A 14,190-nucleotide genomic window follows, 5' to 3' on the forward strand; every position below is an offset into this window, starting at 1 on the left:
ACACACTCTCACACGGTACATACATACAAGCCACTCACGGTCCTCCGTCAACAAAGGTCGATCCCGAGGCTTCATCAATCATCCACCACCATGACTTTCCATCCCCAAACGCCTCAGAGCCCCTGGCGCTTCTCGCCTGCCACCTCGTCGTCAGAACCCATGGCGACCCTCATCTCGGGCAACCAGGCCACGGCCACCACTCTCCCCACTCCGGCACACAGCGTCAACGGCGCCAACTCGCAGCCCGATGTCGTCATGGTTGACTACTCGCCGCACAAGAGGAAGCGCCCGTTCGATGACGTCGGCGGTGACCGCGACCACAAGAAGATGCTTCTCGAGGACCGCAAGCTGGGCATTGAAAACCTGCACCTCGATGTGGGCAAGAAATATCTGCTGTGCCAAACACCTACAACTCCTTCGGCCGCCCTCGCCGCGCGCACCTCAGAGGACCTCTTTGAAATGTTTGGCCTCGCCGACCTCGCCGCTGAAGTGGCACGCGAGAAGCCCAACGGAGAGAAGAATGCGCTGCGCAAGACATACAAGGGCCACATCAAACGCCTCGGCGTTGCCGGACACTTTGACGTCCAGAAGAAGAAGGAAGACGCCCCGTCCGACTTCATGGCCATGATCCAGGTACCAGACCTGGAGTGGAGCGTGCATCAAGTCAAGGGTCGCGAAATCAGCAACGGCCTCTCCGAGACTACATTGTCGACCCTGGGCCGGGCCTTGACCATGTCTAAGGGCCCCATTCCCAAGGCCATATGGGACTCGTCTGTACTTGGCGACCTGGCTCCGGCAAACTCAGACACAGCAAATCAAGAGCACAGGATGGTTATTACATGTTATTAGACGTAAAATAAAAATGTGAGAGAAGATATTGAAAGGCGTATAATCGTTTGTAAAGCTTTGGTCATAGTGCAACATATCCATCGTAGTAGGCCCCACGAGAAACACCGCGTCATCTCGTCGAGTCCAGCTCGCATCATTGATATCCTCAAGTCCTTGCCGACACCAGCATCAGCTTGACAAAGTCATGCGAGTGCTGCTAGTGCATGTTCGACCGGCCTTCGCCAAAGTTGCCGTTCTCGACCGACGGATAGGCGCCGCCGCTCATCTCGGCCCAGTTCCAGTCCAACGTCGCTGGCAGGCCGAACAAATCCTGCGGAAGCAACGGTTGCTGAAAGGGATTGCCCCTCATCGGCATCGACGGCGAGGGGACGCCGCCGCCGAAGCCCTGCATGCTTGGGTAAGAGTCCATGTCGCCATTCTGGGGCACATGGAACTCCTGAGGCCAGCCTGCCGAGTCAATCGAGGGTGATGGCTCGTTTGCGGCCGACATTGCGCCGGGCGTCTGGCCAAAGGGTGTCCCGTGGTCGGATCTTGCAGCGGGCGACATGTGTGTCGCGGCCGCGTTCTGTGCGTTTGTCGGCGTCGGCGTCGTGGTGTTTGCGGTTCCGGGTCGCGGAGTCGAGCCTGCGCCGTTGACCGACGGCGTGGGCCCGTTCGATGCCTTGTTCAACACCTCGGTAGTCTTGCGCTTGCGACGCGACGACTGTTCTCGCTCGGCCTTCTCGATCACCACCTTGGCGATGCGAACAAACTCGGAGCAGATGCCGAGCATACGGTGCACACCTCCCTGCTCAGCTTCCTGGCCGAGCATTGAGAGGAAGTTGACGACGAGGTTCATCAGGCGAGCGTCCGACTTGGCCCTCGGATCGAGCGGATTCTGGAGGATGTTTCCAAATAGAGTCATCAAGGCAGAAACAGGAAAATACAAAATCAACCTGCGGAACAACCCGTCAGTTCGTCACCTAGGCCATTGCGTGCCGAATTTTTTTTGACTTACCAGACACAGCTAAAGTCTCCCTGAGGAACATATTTCAACAGCGAGATGGAGGCTCTCGCCGACGCGGTGCAGAGCGCTGCGGACGAGAAGACTCTGGGGTTCAGAGGCCGGGCGTTAAGTCCTTGGATCGCGTAGTTGGACAGTCTGCTCGTCCAGTATCCATGATGGACCGACATTCGATGAATCGTCGTCAAGCAGTTGTAATACGTAAAGTGCAGCATGACAATGTGCAGAATCAAGGGCGTGTGCGACGCCTTGATTTCGTGCTCCGGCCGGAAGTCGATGGGGATCTTATCCTTCCACTCCTCGAGCTCCTGGTCGAGCTCGCCAATCGTATTCAAGAGCTCGCCGTCCGACTGCTTGGTCGCCTTGGTCGAATAGAGGCGCTTGTACACGTTGCTCTCGATGACGGTAAACTCGCAAATGACCCGAAACAGGTTCATCTTGCCGGTGCCTTCGGCCAGCGGGATATTGCCAATGTTGTCCGGAGGGTCGGCGTCAGGCAGGTCCACGTTCATGTCGTCGTCGTCTTGCGCGGCCGGGCGGCCTGATCGAAGGCAGAGGTCCTTGTCCAGCATATAGGCGATCCAAAAGACGCGTTTCCGCTGTTCGATTTCGATGGGGTTCAGGTTGAAGCCCGTCCCCCGCTTGTGCAGCCCGATGCTATGTGCCAGGCGTATGGCGGCGGCAATGAGGAGCGAGGTCGGTTGGGGGTTGGGGGTGCCCTGCATGAAGAGGGCCATGCCGAGCAGCGCCTGGACACTCAGCAGGTCCGTGTTGCGCATCGTCAGCTCGGGGAAGACGGCCATGGCATTCTTCAGGTACGCCCACGCCTTCTCGTCTTCTTCCTGCGGAACAAGGTTGCTCATGACGCGCAGCCGATGGGCAATGGCCAAGACGCAATTCAGGCTAGCCCACCAGCCAGAGCCCTGGTATGGGTCCGACGAGTACTGCCTTTCGACCAGGTGCATAAAGGTCGGCTGGTGGAAGAGGGGGAACATGCAGTTGAAGTTCTCGAAATAGTCCTTGAGCAGAGACAGGGCCTCGGGCTTAGGCGGCAGGGGCCGGAAGACGGGGCGTTGGAACAGATCGCCGAAGACTTCGGGCTTCCAGTTGGTCCACTTGTGATCGTCGACGGACACCTCAGAAATCATTTTGGCGAACGAATCGTCGCCCGTCTTCTCGTTGACCCACTGAATACCTCTGGGGGAGAAGATGGAGAAGCCAGACGAGGATCCTGCAAATGGTCAGCCGAGGGATGCAAGGCAGTGTCAGTGTGGAGCGTCTCGTACCGATATATCGCGTCTCGCCGCACTGATTCGTGACCAGTGAGCACATCATCTCGGACAACGCCTCGACCTCCTCTCCTTCTTGGCTCTCGTCAGCCGACACGACTGACTTGCGCTTATCGTCTATCCGGTGGGTTTCTCTTCCGGGCTCCGGCGACGTCAGGGCGCTTTGCGGCGTTGAGCTAGTGCCTTCTTGTCCGGAGGTGCCCTGCGATGGCGATGTGGGGCTCGAGACCATCACCATGGAGGCCTGGCGCGTCTTTTCGGTGAGCTTCTTCTCGAGCTCCCCGAGATCGGTCGCGCCATTGTCGTCTTCGCTGAGCAAACCTGGTGACGAAGCGTTAGCGACAGACTGACCAGGTGGGGGGAGGGCGAGGGGGGGGGCTGCGCAGTGGACTCACCTGACAGCTTTAACAAGTGTTCCATGCGGCCCAATCGGTTTTCGAGCCCCTCGATATACTTTGCCCTGCGCGCCTGTCAGTCAGTCCGTGGTGGTATGAGAAGAGGCGTGCATGAGCATACCCCTTGGGAGGACTGCGCTTCTTCTCAACCTGGGTGAAGACGCAGTCGGTCTTGTAATTGATGCAATGCGTGCAGGCCGGCAGTTTGCCGTCGCACTTGATCTTCTTTTTGCGGCACATGTCACAGGCCTAGAGGCAGATGGATGTTAGCCAAGACGGATGATTTCATGGGAAGCGGGTCGGGGTGGGGATGCTTGCCCTCGCGATCCTTCTGCGTTTGGCCTCGTTTGAGTCTTCCATGAGCAAATGTGAGTCGGGGAACATGTGCGAGGCAAAGTCGGAAGGCATCTGCGGCAGGCCATCGGGCCCGTAGGTGCCAAAGATCTGGGGCGGCTGGTTCATCAAGGGCGGCGGGGCCATGCCCGGTATCTGGAAGCCCATGTGGTCCATGGCGAATGGAACCCGGACGGATTGCCGGCAATAAGGGCGTCGCCGTAGAGTCGGGCGGAGAGTGGTTGACGCGCTGTCGTGGTTGATTGTCTTTTTCTTGATTCAGAAGCCCGCTTCCGGTCGGGGGCGAGGCGAGAGCAGTGGAGAGTCGTGGGCGGCCAAAGGGACGACGATGCGCAGTGGAGGTGGTGATGATGTGGTGGCAGATCGGAGGGTGCCAAAGGGCTCGGAGACGGGGAGAGAGGGCTGGAGGTGAAGGTGAGGGGAGGAAGAGGAGAAGAGGCGAGCTAGCGAGGCGAGGCTGGTATATCTGACACGGCAAGGTATTCGCGAGAGGCCAGGATGGAAGGGGATCTAGACTCAGGCGGCTGGCGCTGGTGGCGTTGATGGTGTAGGCTGACGAAGGGGGGGTCCGGAGGGAAGAGGATGGGAGGGGAGTGGAGGGGATGGTTGAGACCAGACGTTCGGTTTCGAAAGGAAAGCAAGAGAGGCGAGGATGGCTCGGTTTCGAAGTTGGGGGTGTCGCACAAGCGCGCGGGCCAGTGCACCCTGGGCTTTGCCGTTTTTAGGGGCCAGCCAGCGCCGACCGATTCAGTGGTGGGCTGACCAGGTCGGTACGGGATACTGCCAAGTCGGTAGGTCCAGCTGGGTACTGCTACGGCGCTCTGAGCGCCGACTACAGGAGGACAATCCATACCTAGGTACCTACCTACCTACTACAGGGCATCTATCCTTCATCCAGAGGTTATAGTGGGTGCACTTCAGGTATATCAGGCAGCCCTACCTGGCCAGCCAGCAAAAGCTGCCAGTTACCTGTCGCGCGCGAGAGAGGAGAATCCGGCGAGCCGGGACAATAAGTCCACGGATACGACGCTTCGATCCATCCTTCCCCTCCCTCTCTCTCCCGCAAAAGCGTGCGTTGCACGGCGTCTCGCGGGGTGCGTCGCGGAGCTTGCGGACTCCGCTGCGCCGCCGTGCGCTCGGCACCAAAAGCACCAAAAAAGGGCCCGCTCCGCCGCCGCAATCTCTTTGCACGGCGTTTGAGAGGGCGCGCTTTTGCTCTCTCATCCATGCTCTGGACGGCCATGCACCCATTTCCAATCATCGGTGGTGGTTGCGGAGATAAGGAATGACGGCGACGCCACCCCGGTGGCGGTGAAAGGGGGGGGCGCCGTTGCACGTTTCGTCATGGATATGGGACCAGATTGTCTGACATTGATGAGCATTCGCCAACTAGAGCGAACGCAGGATTGAAGACGAAGACGATGAATGCCACGTGCATGGCAAATCCCCGTAAACTCCCAGTTCTTCTGTGCATGCCTTCCTTGCACATCTCATAGACCCTCTTCGCCAAAGTCCCTCCCGGTCCCGCACCAGAGGTGATGCGTCGCAGGTATTCATCAACTATAGAAGCCGCGCATCTTTCGACGTTGGGTTCGGTTTGATGGACGTTTATGCATCATGACCATGAGTCGAGCAAGAGCAGGGGGCCAAAATGCCAAGGTCAGCCCCGTCCGAAAATGGGCGGGAGCCATTACCTAAGCTAGGTTCCCAAGCTAGGTAGGTACCTACATACAGTACCTAGGTAAGTACCTAGGTGATAGGCAGGGCAGGCCGCCTTGTAGGCCGCCCGGCCGAAGATGCGCGGACATCAGAGCATCTATTCACACCTCCGGCAGATCTTGTGTTTGTAAATGCCGAATCACATCATATCTGGGTTGGCCTTGATGACCTCCTGAGCGACAGCTAAAAGTCAACTCCGCCAACCTCGGCAAACCAGCTTCTCTTTACCCGCCCGGGCGCCCACCTTATGAGCCAAGTAACCACCCCGATGGAAAAAAGCACAGCTCGCTTCCTCCGTGCTCGGGTCACACGGCCGTGACAGATGGGCGGGGGGGCCGGACGCAGCTGTTCCCGGTTCCGTGCCCGGATGTCGGCCATGCAAACATCTGATGCAGCTAAATAAGCACCGTCGTGTTTCGAACCTCACCTCTATCTCTCTATCTCTCTGCCCATGTCCAAGCACGGGTCATGAAGATGGATAGATGAACCTCTACCAGCTCTCCTTTGCCTCTTTCCTCTTCTACCGTCGACTTTTGCTTCTTGCTTTCTCGGCCCCTGCACCATGCCCGTCCGTTGTCGCAAAACCCATCGCGCCCAGGACGCCCTTCCGCTGACGCCACGCAACGGCTGCCAGACTGTCCATCGACCTCTACTATTCAAACCTCGGCTCATCACATGCCCCCCGGCCTTGCTCAAGAAGCCTGCTCTCTGCAACCACAGCATGCCCGTTGGCGGCTATTTTAGGGACTCTACTGCATAAACGGCCTGCACGCTACACGGGCGATTACAAACATACATAAACTCCGCCTCCCTGACAGGCACCCGCTGCAACCCCGACGCCACGCCACGCCCGCGTGCCGGACCCCTGGCTTGCTTGCTTGCTTGCTTGCTTGCTTGCTTGCTTGCTAATACCCCTCTATTGATGGTTGACGAAAGGCTGTGCTGCCGAGCGGCACCATCTGAGCTGTCCATGTCGGAGAGGTAATTTGTCATTGCTCCAGCTGCAGCTCACCAGCTAAGTTAGCGCTAAGCCGGTTCCGTGTTCCCCGTTTCATGCTCAGACTCCCCTGTTTCAAGGCCGTCTCGGCGTCAAATGCTATTTTTTTTTTACGGCGGATAACTAAGACCGCGTCAACAAGCCCGGTTGTGGCCATGGCGCTTCCTGGGTTCCGGGGGATATTTCAACAACCTCGGTAGACGAGGCTGGGCCAAGGGAAAATATTGCACGTAAGCAGAACAAGGTGCAGAGCTCGACGTCAAGTCCCCACCATCCGGCGGCGCATTGCAAGCCACCGTGAATCGCATGCAATACGTACTCTCTTTCTTCCCGTAATGCAACTACGAGGCTTGACGCACTTTTTCGTGTCTCGTCAAGCCCATCAGCCACTAGAGGAAGAGGGAGGCTGGGTGCTGGCCTCCGTCTGTCGACCTTTCGTCGCCAACCTCCTCAGACTACCCCGCGCCCCAAGCACAAGTCTCACGGTGAACTGGGTTATTATAAATGGCACTTTTTATCCAATTCGTCGCCCTGTTCAACTAACGGCCGAAATCCGGAGGCCTCGGACCGAACGCGCGAAAAGGTCGCCGCGGGCCGGCTAGGTAAATAGATGCAAGCATGTCACATCCGGACACGATGCCAAATATGTACAAGAAATGGAATACAACATGTCTCGCTGTCGCGCGAGACCGCCTGCCCCGTCATATGCTCTCATGGAACTTGGACGCAGACGCCCGCGACACCGGGCGACGGGTTGGCGTATCTTGCGTTGCAGGAGGAACCAAGGGATCGACAAACGGGTTTTCCGTGACCGGAGTGCGGGCCGGGCCAGAGCGCATAATCGGCACGCCACTCACCGGCCGCATTGGCGCACCAAGAGCTAGCTGGCGCGGGCCTCCTGCGGCGGCCAGGTCGAACGCTTGTGAGTCGCGGTAGTAGTCCGAGCCGCCGCTCATGATGCTTTCACGCGGGTCCGAATATCCATCGCCACCGGTGATCAGAACCGGAGGTAGCTTCCTGCCGGCCACACGATAGAAACCCCTCTCACCTCCTTCTTCCACTGGGTCAGAAGGTTGACGCGAATTTCTCTTTCGAGTCAAGCTGGAAAAGGGGGCAGAGACCGCCAAAGGCCCGGACCTTTCGGCCATGGCCATCGAGTCTCCGCCCGTCAAAGTCCCAGAAGCCGTCGAGCCCAGCCGGCCGCCTCCTAACAATGTACCGGCGTCTCTACGCTTCTTGTACCTGAGGACCAGCAGCACCAAGACGGCTAAGAACGCCACGCCAGCGACGCTGCCAAACACGCCTCCAATTATGCGCACTTTCTGAGGCTCCGGATCGTGTGCGCTGCCCGCATTAGTTTTTGCATCCGAGGAAGGGGGCGGGCGAGCCCCTCCTGCAGCCGAAGGCGCCACGAAACCGCCGTCCGAATATGTCGATGTTGTGTCGGACAAACTAAGGGACGAGGCCGAAGTTGAGGCCGAAGCGAAGCTCGACTCGTCGGATTGCGTGGTTGCGGTCGAAAAGGCCGTCGCGGATATCTGCTCGCCTGTCGAAGTAGTAAAGGACAGTGTTGTCGGAGAAGACGGAGAAGACAAGGCAGATACTCCATGCTGGGAAGAGTTTGATGATGACAGCGATGATGGTGGTGATTGCAGTGACAAGGATGTTACTGGTGATGATTTTGATGGTTTTGATGACGCCGACGACGCCGGAACGAATGACGAGTTCCCATTAAATAAAGCTGGCACGAGTTAGCCGACTGCTCCCCGACGCGACGAAGAGGGCTCAGCGTGGCTTGCAGGTACATACTGTTTGTTCCATTATGCAAATCGCCCACGATAGGGTATATAGATGGGCTGGATGAAGGAGTGGATGTTGGGTTAGATGCCTGCGATAAAGATGTCGAAACAGTGGCAGTCGAGCTGGTGGCCGAGGTCAAGTCCGTCGTCGTCGCCGCCGCCGTGGTGGAAGTGTCGGTCGTCGCTACAACCGACGATGAGCCAGTCGGCGACGACGTGGCAGAGCCGCTGCTGGTATCCAGGGCTGCTGTGGGGATGGCGGCAGTCGCCTGCGTGTCTGTGGTGGGGATGGCGGCGGTCTTGCCAAGCACAGAGCCGGCGAGCAGTGTTTTGGGCGTCTCGATTGCGCTGCGAAGGTAGAGGGCAGAGCTTGTGGAATTAAACGGAGAGGGTGACGAGGCATTATGGACGACTTCGGTTGGGGATGAGCTGTCAACGCTTTTTACAACATGGACAGAGCTTTCGCTGGGGCCGACGCCATTGGGGGGCCCGAGGTCGTTAGTGTCTGCGATTGAAGGTTTTTGGGTTGCGGCCGAAGGTTCTTCGACGCCCGTCTCGTGTCCGCTGCCCGGTTGCTCGGCCGTCTCTTCGCTCCTGGTGGGAGACTGACGACGGTGGCGGTGGTGGTGATGGCCGTGTGTGGAGTCGTGGCGGCGACGATGGGTTAAGGAATGAGGGTGCGGTTCAGAGCCGCGGGCCTGAAGGAGTGAAGGCCCCGGGGATGGGTTAGTCATGGTGGGTGGCGGCGTGCGCAGGCGGGCAGTGCACGCGAGCCCTAAAAAAGGAAGGGAACCAGTTGGTAAAGATCGTATTCGCCCAAAGGGCGGTGCAGCGTCTTGGCCGACGACGCAACACGGTGGTCCAGGGCCAATATTGGGTTGTGTTATTCCTCGGGCGTTGCCTGCGTCGCCTGTGTCGTCGTCATCATGGCCGGTCGGCAAGGGATCGTCCTTGGGGGAGGTGTGGTGCTTGTTGATCTGCCGTGCGTCCGGCAACCCGCGATTGGGAAGCTATTGCCGGGCGCAAAGGTCGGTGCCGGGAGGCGAGGCCGAGTGTTTCGCTGCGCGTTGCGTCGGCGATTGTTTCGTTTCGTTGATGCAGCGCGTTATTCGACAGCCTTACGCCCAACGGCCAGACAAGGGGGGGGGATTAGGCATGGTCGAGTATTGTGCAGCAGCAAGAGGGTATAAGGAGAGGAAGGGGAGGGAACACGCGAGAGAGAAAGAGAGAGAGAGAGAGACGGAGAGAAGGCTTAGATTAGAGGCGGGAGATGAGATGGGGACGAAAAGATTCCTACGAGCTTCTGGTCCCGGTCCCTACGGCGGATGTGACTGGTGAGTCGAGGGCCCCCGTGGAAATGAGAGACAAAGGCCCTGGCCGTTTCTGGCACCTCATCTCGCTTCGCAATCAACGGGGCGCTTGGCCCTGTCAGCGGGGTCCGGGGGCCGAAGCCAGCGACGGTGCTCGCCTCGGAGGAGGAAGTACCTTCTGTATTGTGATTAGCGGTGCATGAACTTCTCGGTGCCAAGAGTGACGTGTTTTGGCATCTTTTCCCCTTCCCTGATGCATGCATGCGTCTGCAGGCACAACACGTCGCGTGTGTCCAACATGCCAAGCGTACTGCACATGCTTTACTACCTACCTACCCAAGCAAGCGTTCCCATCCATCATGGATGGAGAGGGCGTTCCAGTTCATACCATGTCGATGCGGTGCCTCAAAGGCCGCTGCAGTCTGGCACAGGAGCAGCCGAAGAAGGGAAAATGCAACGGAGTCTGCCTCACCTCCTCCAAGACGCCGGGATATGAAGCCGCGCAGAGACTTGAATTTGCATGATACTGCAGGCTGTACTCCGTGCCAGGTGTCCGTATACTCGGTAGACTCACCACACTCACTGCTCACATGTCAGCCAGCGGGCCTCGAAAGGACGGCCAGCATCACGCTCAGGTACTGGCCCATGTCCTTTTGCGCGCAGGGAGAAGCCCAGGGGCAGAATAATCGACACCGAGCACAATTATAGCATGGAGTTGACGTATAGACATTGTGTGATTATCGTCTTTGGCATCATCCCTGACTACCTTTGTACATAACGTAAGTTACCTACCACTTTGTACACACACACATATATATACGTATATACATACCTATATATATCTCTCTCTCAGGTACCTAGGTATCCACCGTACCCATCCACTTGTATCTCGTAGGTATGGCGCCCATTGCTCACCTTGCGCAACTTCACCTTCATTCTCGGCATCTCTCCATCACCAACCTACTCGGCATAAAGCACCTAATCAACCCACCCGCCCGGCGGGCTTGATTCTCGACTCGGGGCAGCCCAGCGGCAATGCTCGTGGCCGCGCAGGATCCTAATTTTAGACGACGGCCGTCGTCCGGGCTAGAGATGTGGGCACCACCAGCCCAAGCAGGGAGGTCCTCGTTCACTGATCCTGGACTACATACAGTACAGTACATATACAATCACAGAACCCGGACATGGGGGAAATCTGCATCAAGTACGAGCCCAGCCGCTGGTTGGTTGGGTGGCCACCGTGATGGTCGGTTGACTCGTGGCTCCATTCTCTGGCAATGGCATGTGGCCGATGCTCCGTGGCGCCGTGCGCTTCCGCCGCCCGTTCCTCCGGGAGATGAGAATAACAGACTTTGGTTTTCTTTGCTGTTTTCTTTTTTTCCCGTATCGTAGTTAGCGTTTGTCCAAACAAGTCGGCGGGTCGTCGAGCAATGAATGGGATACGGGCGTGTCTTGCAATACGAGCCGAGAAAACGCGCGATTTTGCGGGCGGAATTATCCTCCTTACGTACGGATACCAATACTGACGGATACATGCATTACCCATGCTGCACATCAGGTCTTTGTGTGCACTGAACGTAATAAGTTAGGTGCTCTGTGCTTACAGCAGCAAGCTCAGTGAGTGGGTTGATCTGTGGCAGGCTGGCCGCATGTCGATTCGATCAACCAAATTAATCGCCGAGTGGGAGAGGAGGGATAAACAAACAGAGGGAAAAGAAGAAACACAAAAGAAGGAGATATGAGACAGCAACCTGAGGCCTTCTGCACACCCCCTCGGCAGGGGACAGACGGCGTCGTCGTCCCGCCCCGAGACCAGCCCGCTCCGACGCTGAGGCTCGCCGTGGACCCACCCGCTGCCGAGTCCAGGAACTGCGTCATTGTGCCTGTTGAAGCCTGCGCCCGGGGAGGGGGTCTGGGGGTCTTTGACGGGCACGTGCTTCCTTCAAGCTGATATGCCCTCGGCGATTCACTCAGTCGTGAGCGTACTCGGTGCAGAAGTCTTGGAAAAGGAAGGAGTGGAGGTGGAGGTAGAGGTAGAGGTAGGCAAGGGTACACGGACCTCTGTACCTCGTCGCCACCACACAGCTTCACCCACAAACACCAACAACGGCCGTCTTCACGGCCGCTCCACCACCGCCTCCATCGCCGCTCCCGCACCCACCCTCCGTCCGCCATGCCGGACCTTGACGCCGCCGCCCCCGGTCGTCTCTCCCCGGTGCTGCCGTTCCGCCAGGGCCCCGGCCGCCACCCCTCGTCCTCAGATCCTCACCCTCTGATGCGGATATCGTCATCCGATCCCCGCTCCTCGTCCACCCAGTCCCTCGCTCCCTCCCACGCCCCCCTTTCGGACCCTCGCCGCAAGCTGCTCCTCGTCTACATCCACGGCTTCTACGGCAACGACCAGTCCTTCAAGTCCTTTCCCGCTCACGTCCACGCCCTCCTGCGCGCTCTTCTTGCCGAATCCCACGTCATCCACTCCAAAATCTACCCTCGCTACAAGACCTACCATGCCATCGAGGTTGCCCGCGACAACTTCAGTGCCTGGCTCGAGCCTCACGAGTCCCCCACCACCGATGTCATCCTCGTCGGCCACTCCATGGGCGGTCTGCTTGCTGCGGAAATCGTTCTCATGGTGCGTCGCTGCCCTGCCTCCGCTGACACACCGGATCCTCAAGTCTCGAATGGCGAGCGCGCGTTGACATTCGGCAGCCCAAGCGTGGTCCCTATCAGTCGCAGCCCTTTAAGCACCGCATTCTAGGAACATTATCCCTCGACTCTCCATTCCTTGGCCTTCACCCAGGCATCGTGTCCTCGGGTATCGCTAGTCTCTTCCACCCGGGCTCGCAGCCGGCCAACGACAGTCTCGACAGATTAACCACGGGCCCCTCGCCGCCATCATCTGCTGGAGCATCGCCGCCCTCGGCAGACTTGCAACTGGGGCTGGCGCCGTCTCTCGCATCACCGCCTCCGCCCCCTGATGAGACAGATCCGTATTTTGACCCGCCCTTCTGGAATGACAAGCCGTTTCAGGAACAGCCCTTTCTCAGCCGCCTCGTGCGCTTTGCCGCCAAACACAGGTCTGAGGGTATTTTTCGTGCCGTTCAAAACCATCTGGTCTCACATCTAGAGTTTGGAGGCTGCCTGGCAGACTACCCTGGACTTGTTTCCCGGTACAACAAGCTGCGGGCACTCGAGGACGTCGATGAAGTCCAGGCTGCCAACGACGGGCACTCTGGCACCTCCTGCGCTCAAGTCCGGTTCGCCAACTATTACACTCTGTCTCCAGGCCGCCCCAAGCCACCAAAGTGCCCTCCCTCAGAGGCTCGGGACAGCAGCGAGGTCAGTCTTTCGGGTCTCACTCAAGATGACGTGGGCGCACCACTCTCGTCCGACACCGAGAGCGTCAAACTTGAAGGCCAAGACTCGTCAGCATCTCTACCCATGCCCAGTGTTGAAGATGGACTGCAAGATGATTTGCAGTCCGGCATTCCAACTCCGAGAATATCTGTTGAAGCGCCGAGGGATGAAGACATGCGGCAACGGCCCGACAGCGCAGACAGCACTAATGATCAGCAAAAGGAGAGAGGAAGCCAGGAGGCGAGTGGAGAACCAGAGCCGGCGGCCATTCTGGAAAGCCTTTCGGCAATGTCTATGCAGAACATCGAGCCACGACCGATGGAGGACTCGGTAGCGGAGCCGATAAAGGAAGAAGAGGTGTTAAGTCAGCCGCAGGAGCCTGCACAGAGCAGTGCAGATCACGTTGACTTGCCGCCCCTACCAGAGGAGCCATCCAAACCAACAATGCCGGATCTGGAGCAATTCACCGACAAAGACGCTCGAAAACTTGCCGAAAAAGAAGGTAAGCGCGCCCAGAAAGCCTACGACCAAGCGGTCAAAGCCCGCTCCAAGGCCATTCGGGAGCGCGAAAAAATCGTGCAGAAGCGCCGCAAGGCAGCGCAAAAGGAAGCCGAAAAGCAGCAGAAAGACGCACTCAAGGCACAGCAGCGCCTGGAAAGGGAAGCGGAGAAGGCGGCGGCGGCAGCAGCGGCGGCGAGCGTCGACGGGGACGCGGCTTCGACCGCGCAGACAGACAAGCCGCGCAAGATGCGCAAGTTCTGCACCCTGCCGCGCAAGACCAACGGCGTGAGAGACCCGACCTGGGTCGACATCTACATGGACGGCATGGATGAGGTGGGCGCGCACTGTGGGCTGTTTGTTCCAGGGCCGCACTACGATGGCCTCGTCGGCGACGTCGGCAGCCGCATCGTGACATGGGTCTTTGATGACATGTCCAAGAGGGCCATTCTCGAAGGCCTGGAGTAAGATGCCAGTCTCTGGGAGTTCACTGGACATAGACTACAGTGAGTGCGATGACAATGATGGTAACGATGGCCACGGCAATGCTACAGAAAGCGAGGAGTATGCGGCTCATTAGGTGTGTCGTGTTAAATATAATAGGATGCAAAATAATACCG

General features: G+C 58.3%; 4 protein-coding genes across 4 annotated transcripts; 2 read left to right on the top strand and 2 right to left on the bottom strand.

Moving 5' to 3' along the window:
- Positions 1 to 90: 90 nt before the first annotated feature.
- HRG_03144 (rox3 mediator complex subunit domain-containing protein) lies at positions 91 to 849 on the top strand (the record flags this gene model as incomplete). Its single annotated transcript, XM_044861615.1, has 1 exon — positions 91 to 849. One exon carries the CDS (start codon positions 91 to 93, stop codon positions 847 to 849), a length of 759 nt encoding a protein of 252 aa, XP_044722641.1.
- A 196-nt stretch (positions 850 to 1,045) lies between these two features.
- Positions 1,046 to 4,046, bottom strand: HRG_03145 (fungal specific transcription factor domain-containing protein; the record flags this gene model as incomplete). Its single annotated transcript, XM_044861616.1, has 7 exons — positions 1,046 to 1,784; positions 1,847 to 1,939; positions 1,988 to 3,083; positions 3,139 to 3,462; positions 3,537 to 3,601; positions 3,658 to 3,785; positions 3,855 to 4,046. 7 exons carry the CDS (start codon positions 4,044 to 4,046, stop codon positions 1,046 to 1,048), a joined length of 2,637 nt encoding a protein of 878 aa, XP_044722642.1.
- A 3,261-nt stretch (positions 4,047 to 7,307) lies between these two features.
- Positions 7,308 to 9,139, bottom strand: HRG_03146 (uncharacterized protein; the record flags this gene model as incomplete). The annotated part of the gene is made up of 2 exons (XM_044861617.1): positions 7,308 to 8,144; positions 8,516 to 9,139. The coding sequence occupies 2 exons, from the start codon at positions 9,137 to 9,139 to the stop codon at positions 7,308 to 7,310; spliced, it is 1,461 nt and encodes a 486-aa protein (XP_044722643.1).
- Positions 9,140 to 11,888: 2,749 nt separating this feature from the next.
- Positions 11,889 to 14,038, top strand: HRG_03147 (putative serine esterase; the record flags this gene model as incomplete). The annotated part of the gene is made up of 2 exons (XM_044861618.1): positions 11,889 to 12,347; positions 12,425 to 14,038. 2 exons carry the CDS (start codon positions 11,889 to 11,891, stop codon positions 14,036 to 14,038), a joined length of 2,073 nt encoding a protein of 690 aa, XP_044722644.1.
- Positions 14,039 to 14,190: the final 152 nt, after the last annotated feature.

This window comes from Hirsutella rhossiliensis (genome assembly GCF_020360975.1).
Source record: "Hirsutella rhossiliensis strain HR02 chromosome Unknown scaffold00003, whole genome shotgun sequence".
In the NCBI taxonomy this organism is placed as follows: domain Eukaryota; kingdom Fungi; phylum Ascomycota; class Sordariomycetes; order Hypocreales; family Ophiocordycipitaceae; genus Hirsutella; species Hirsutella rhossiliensis.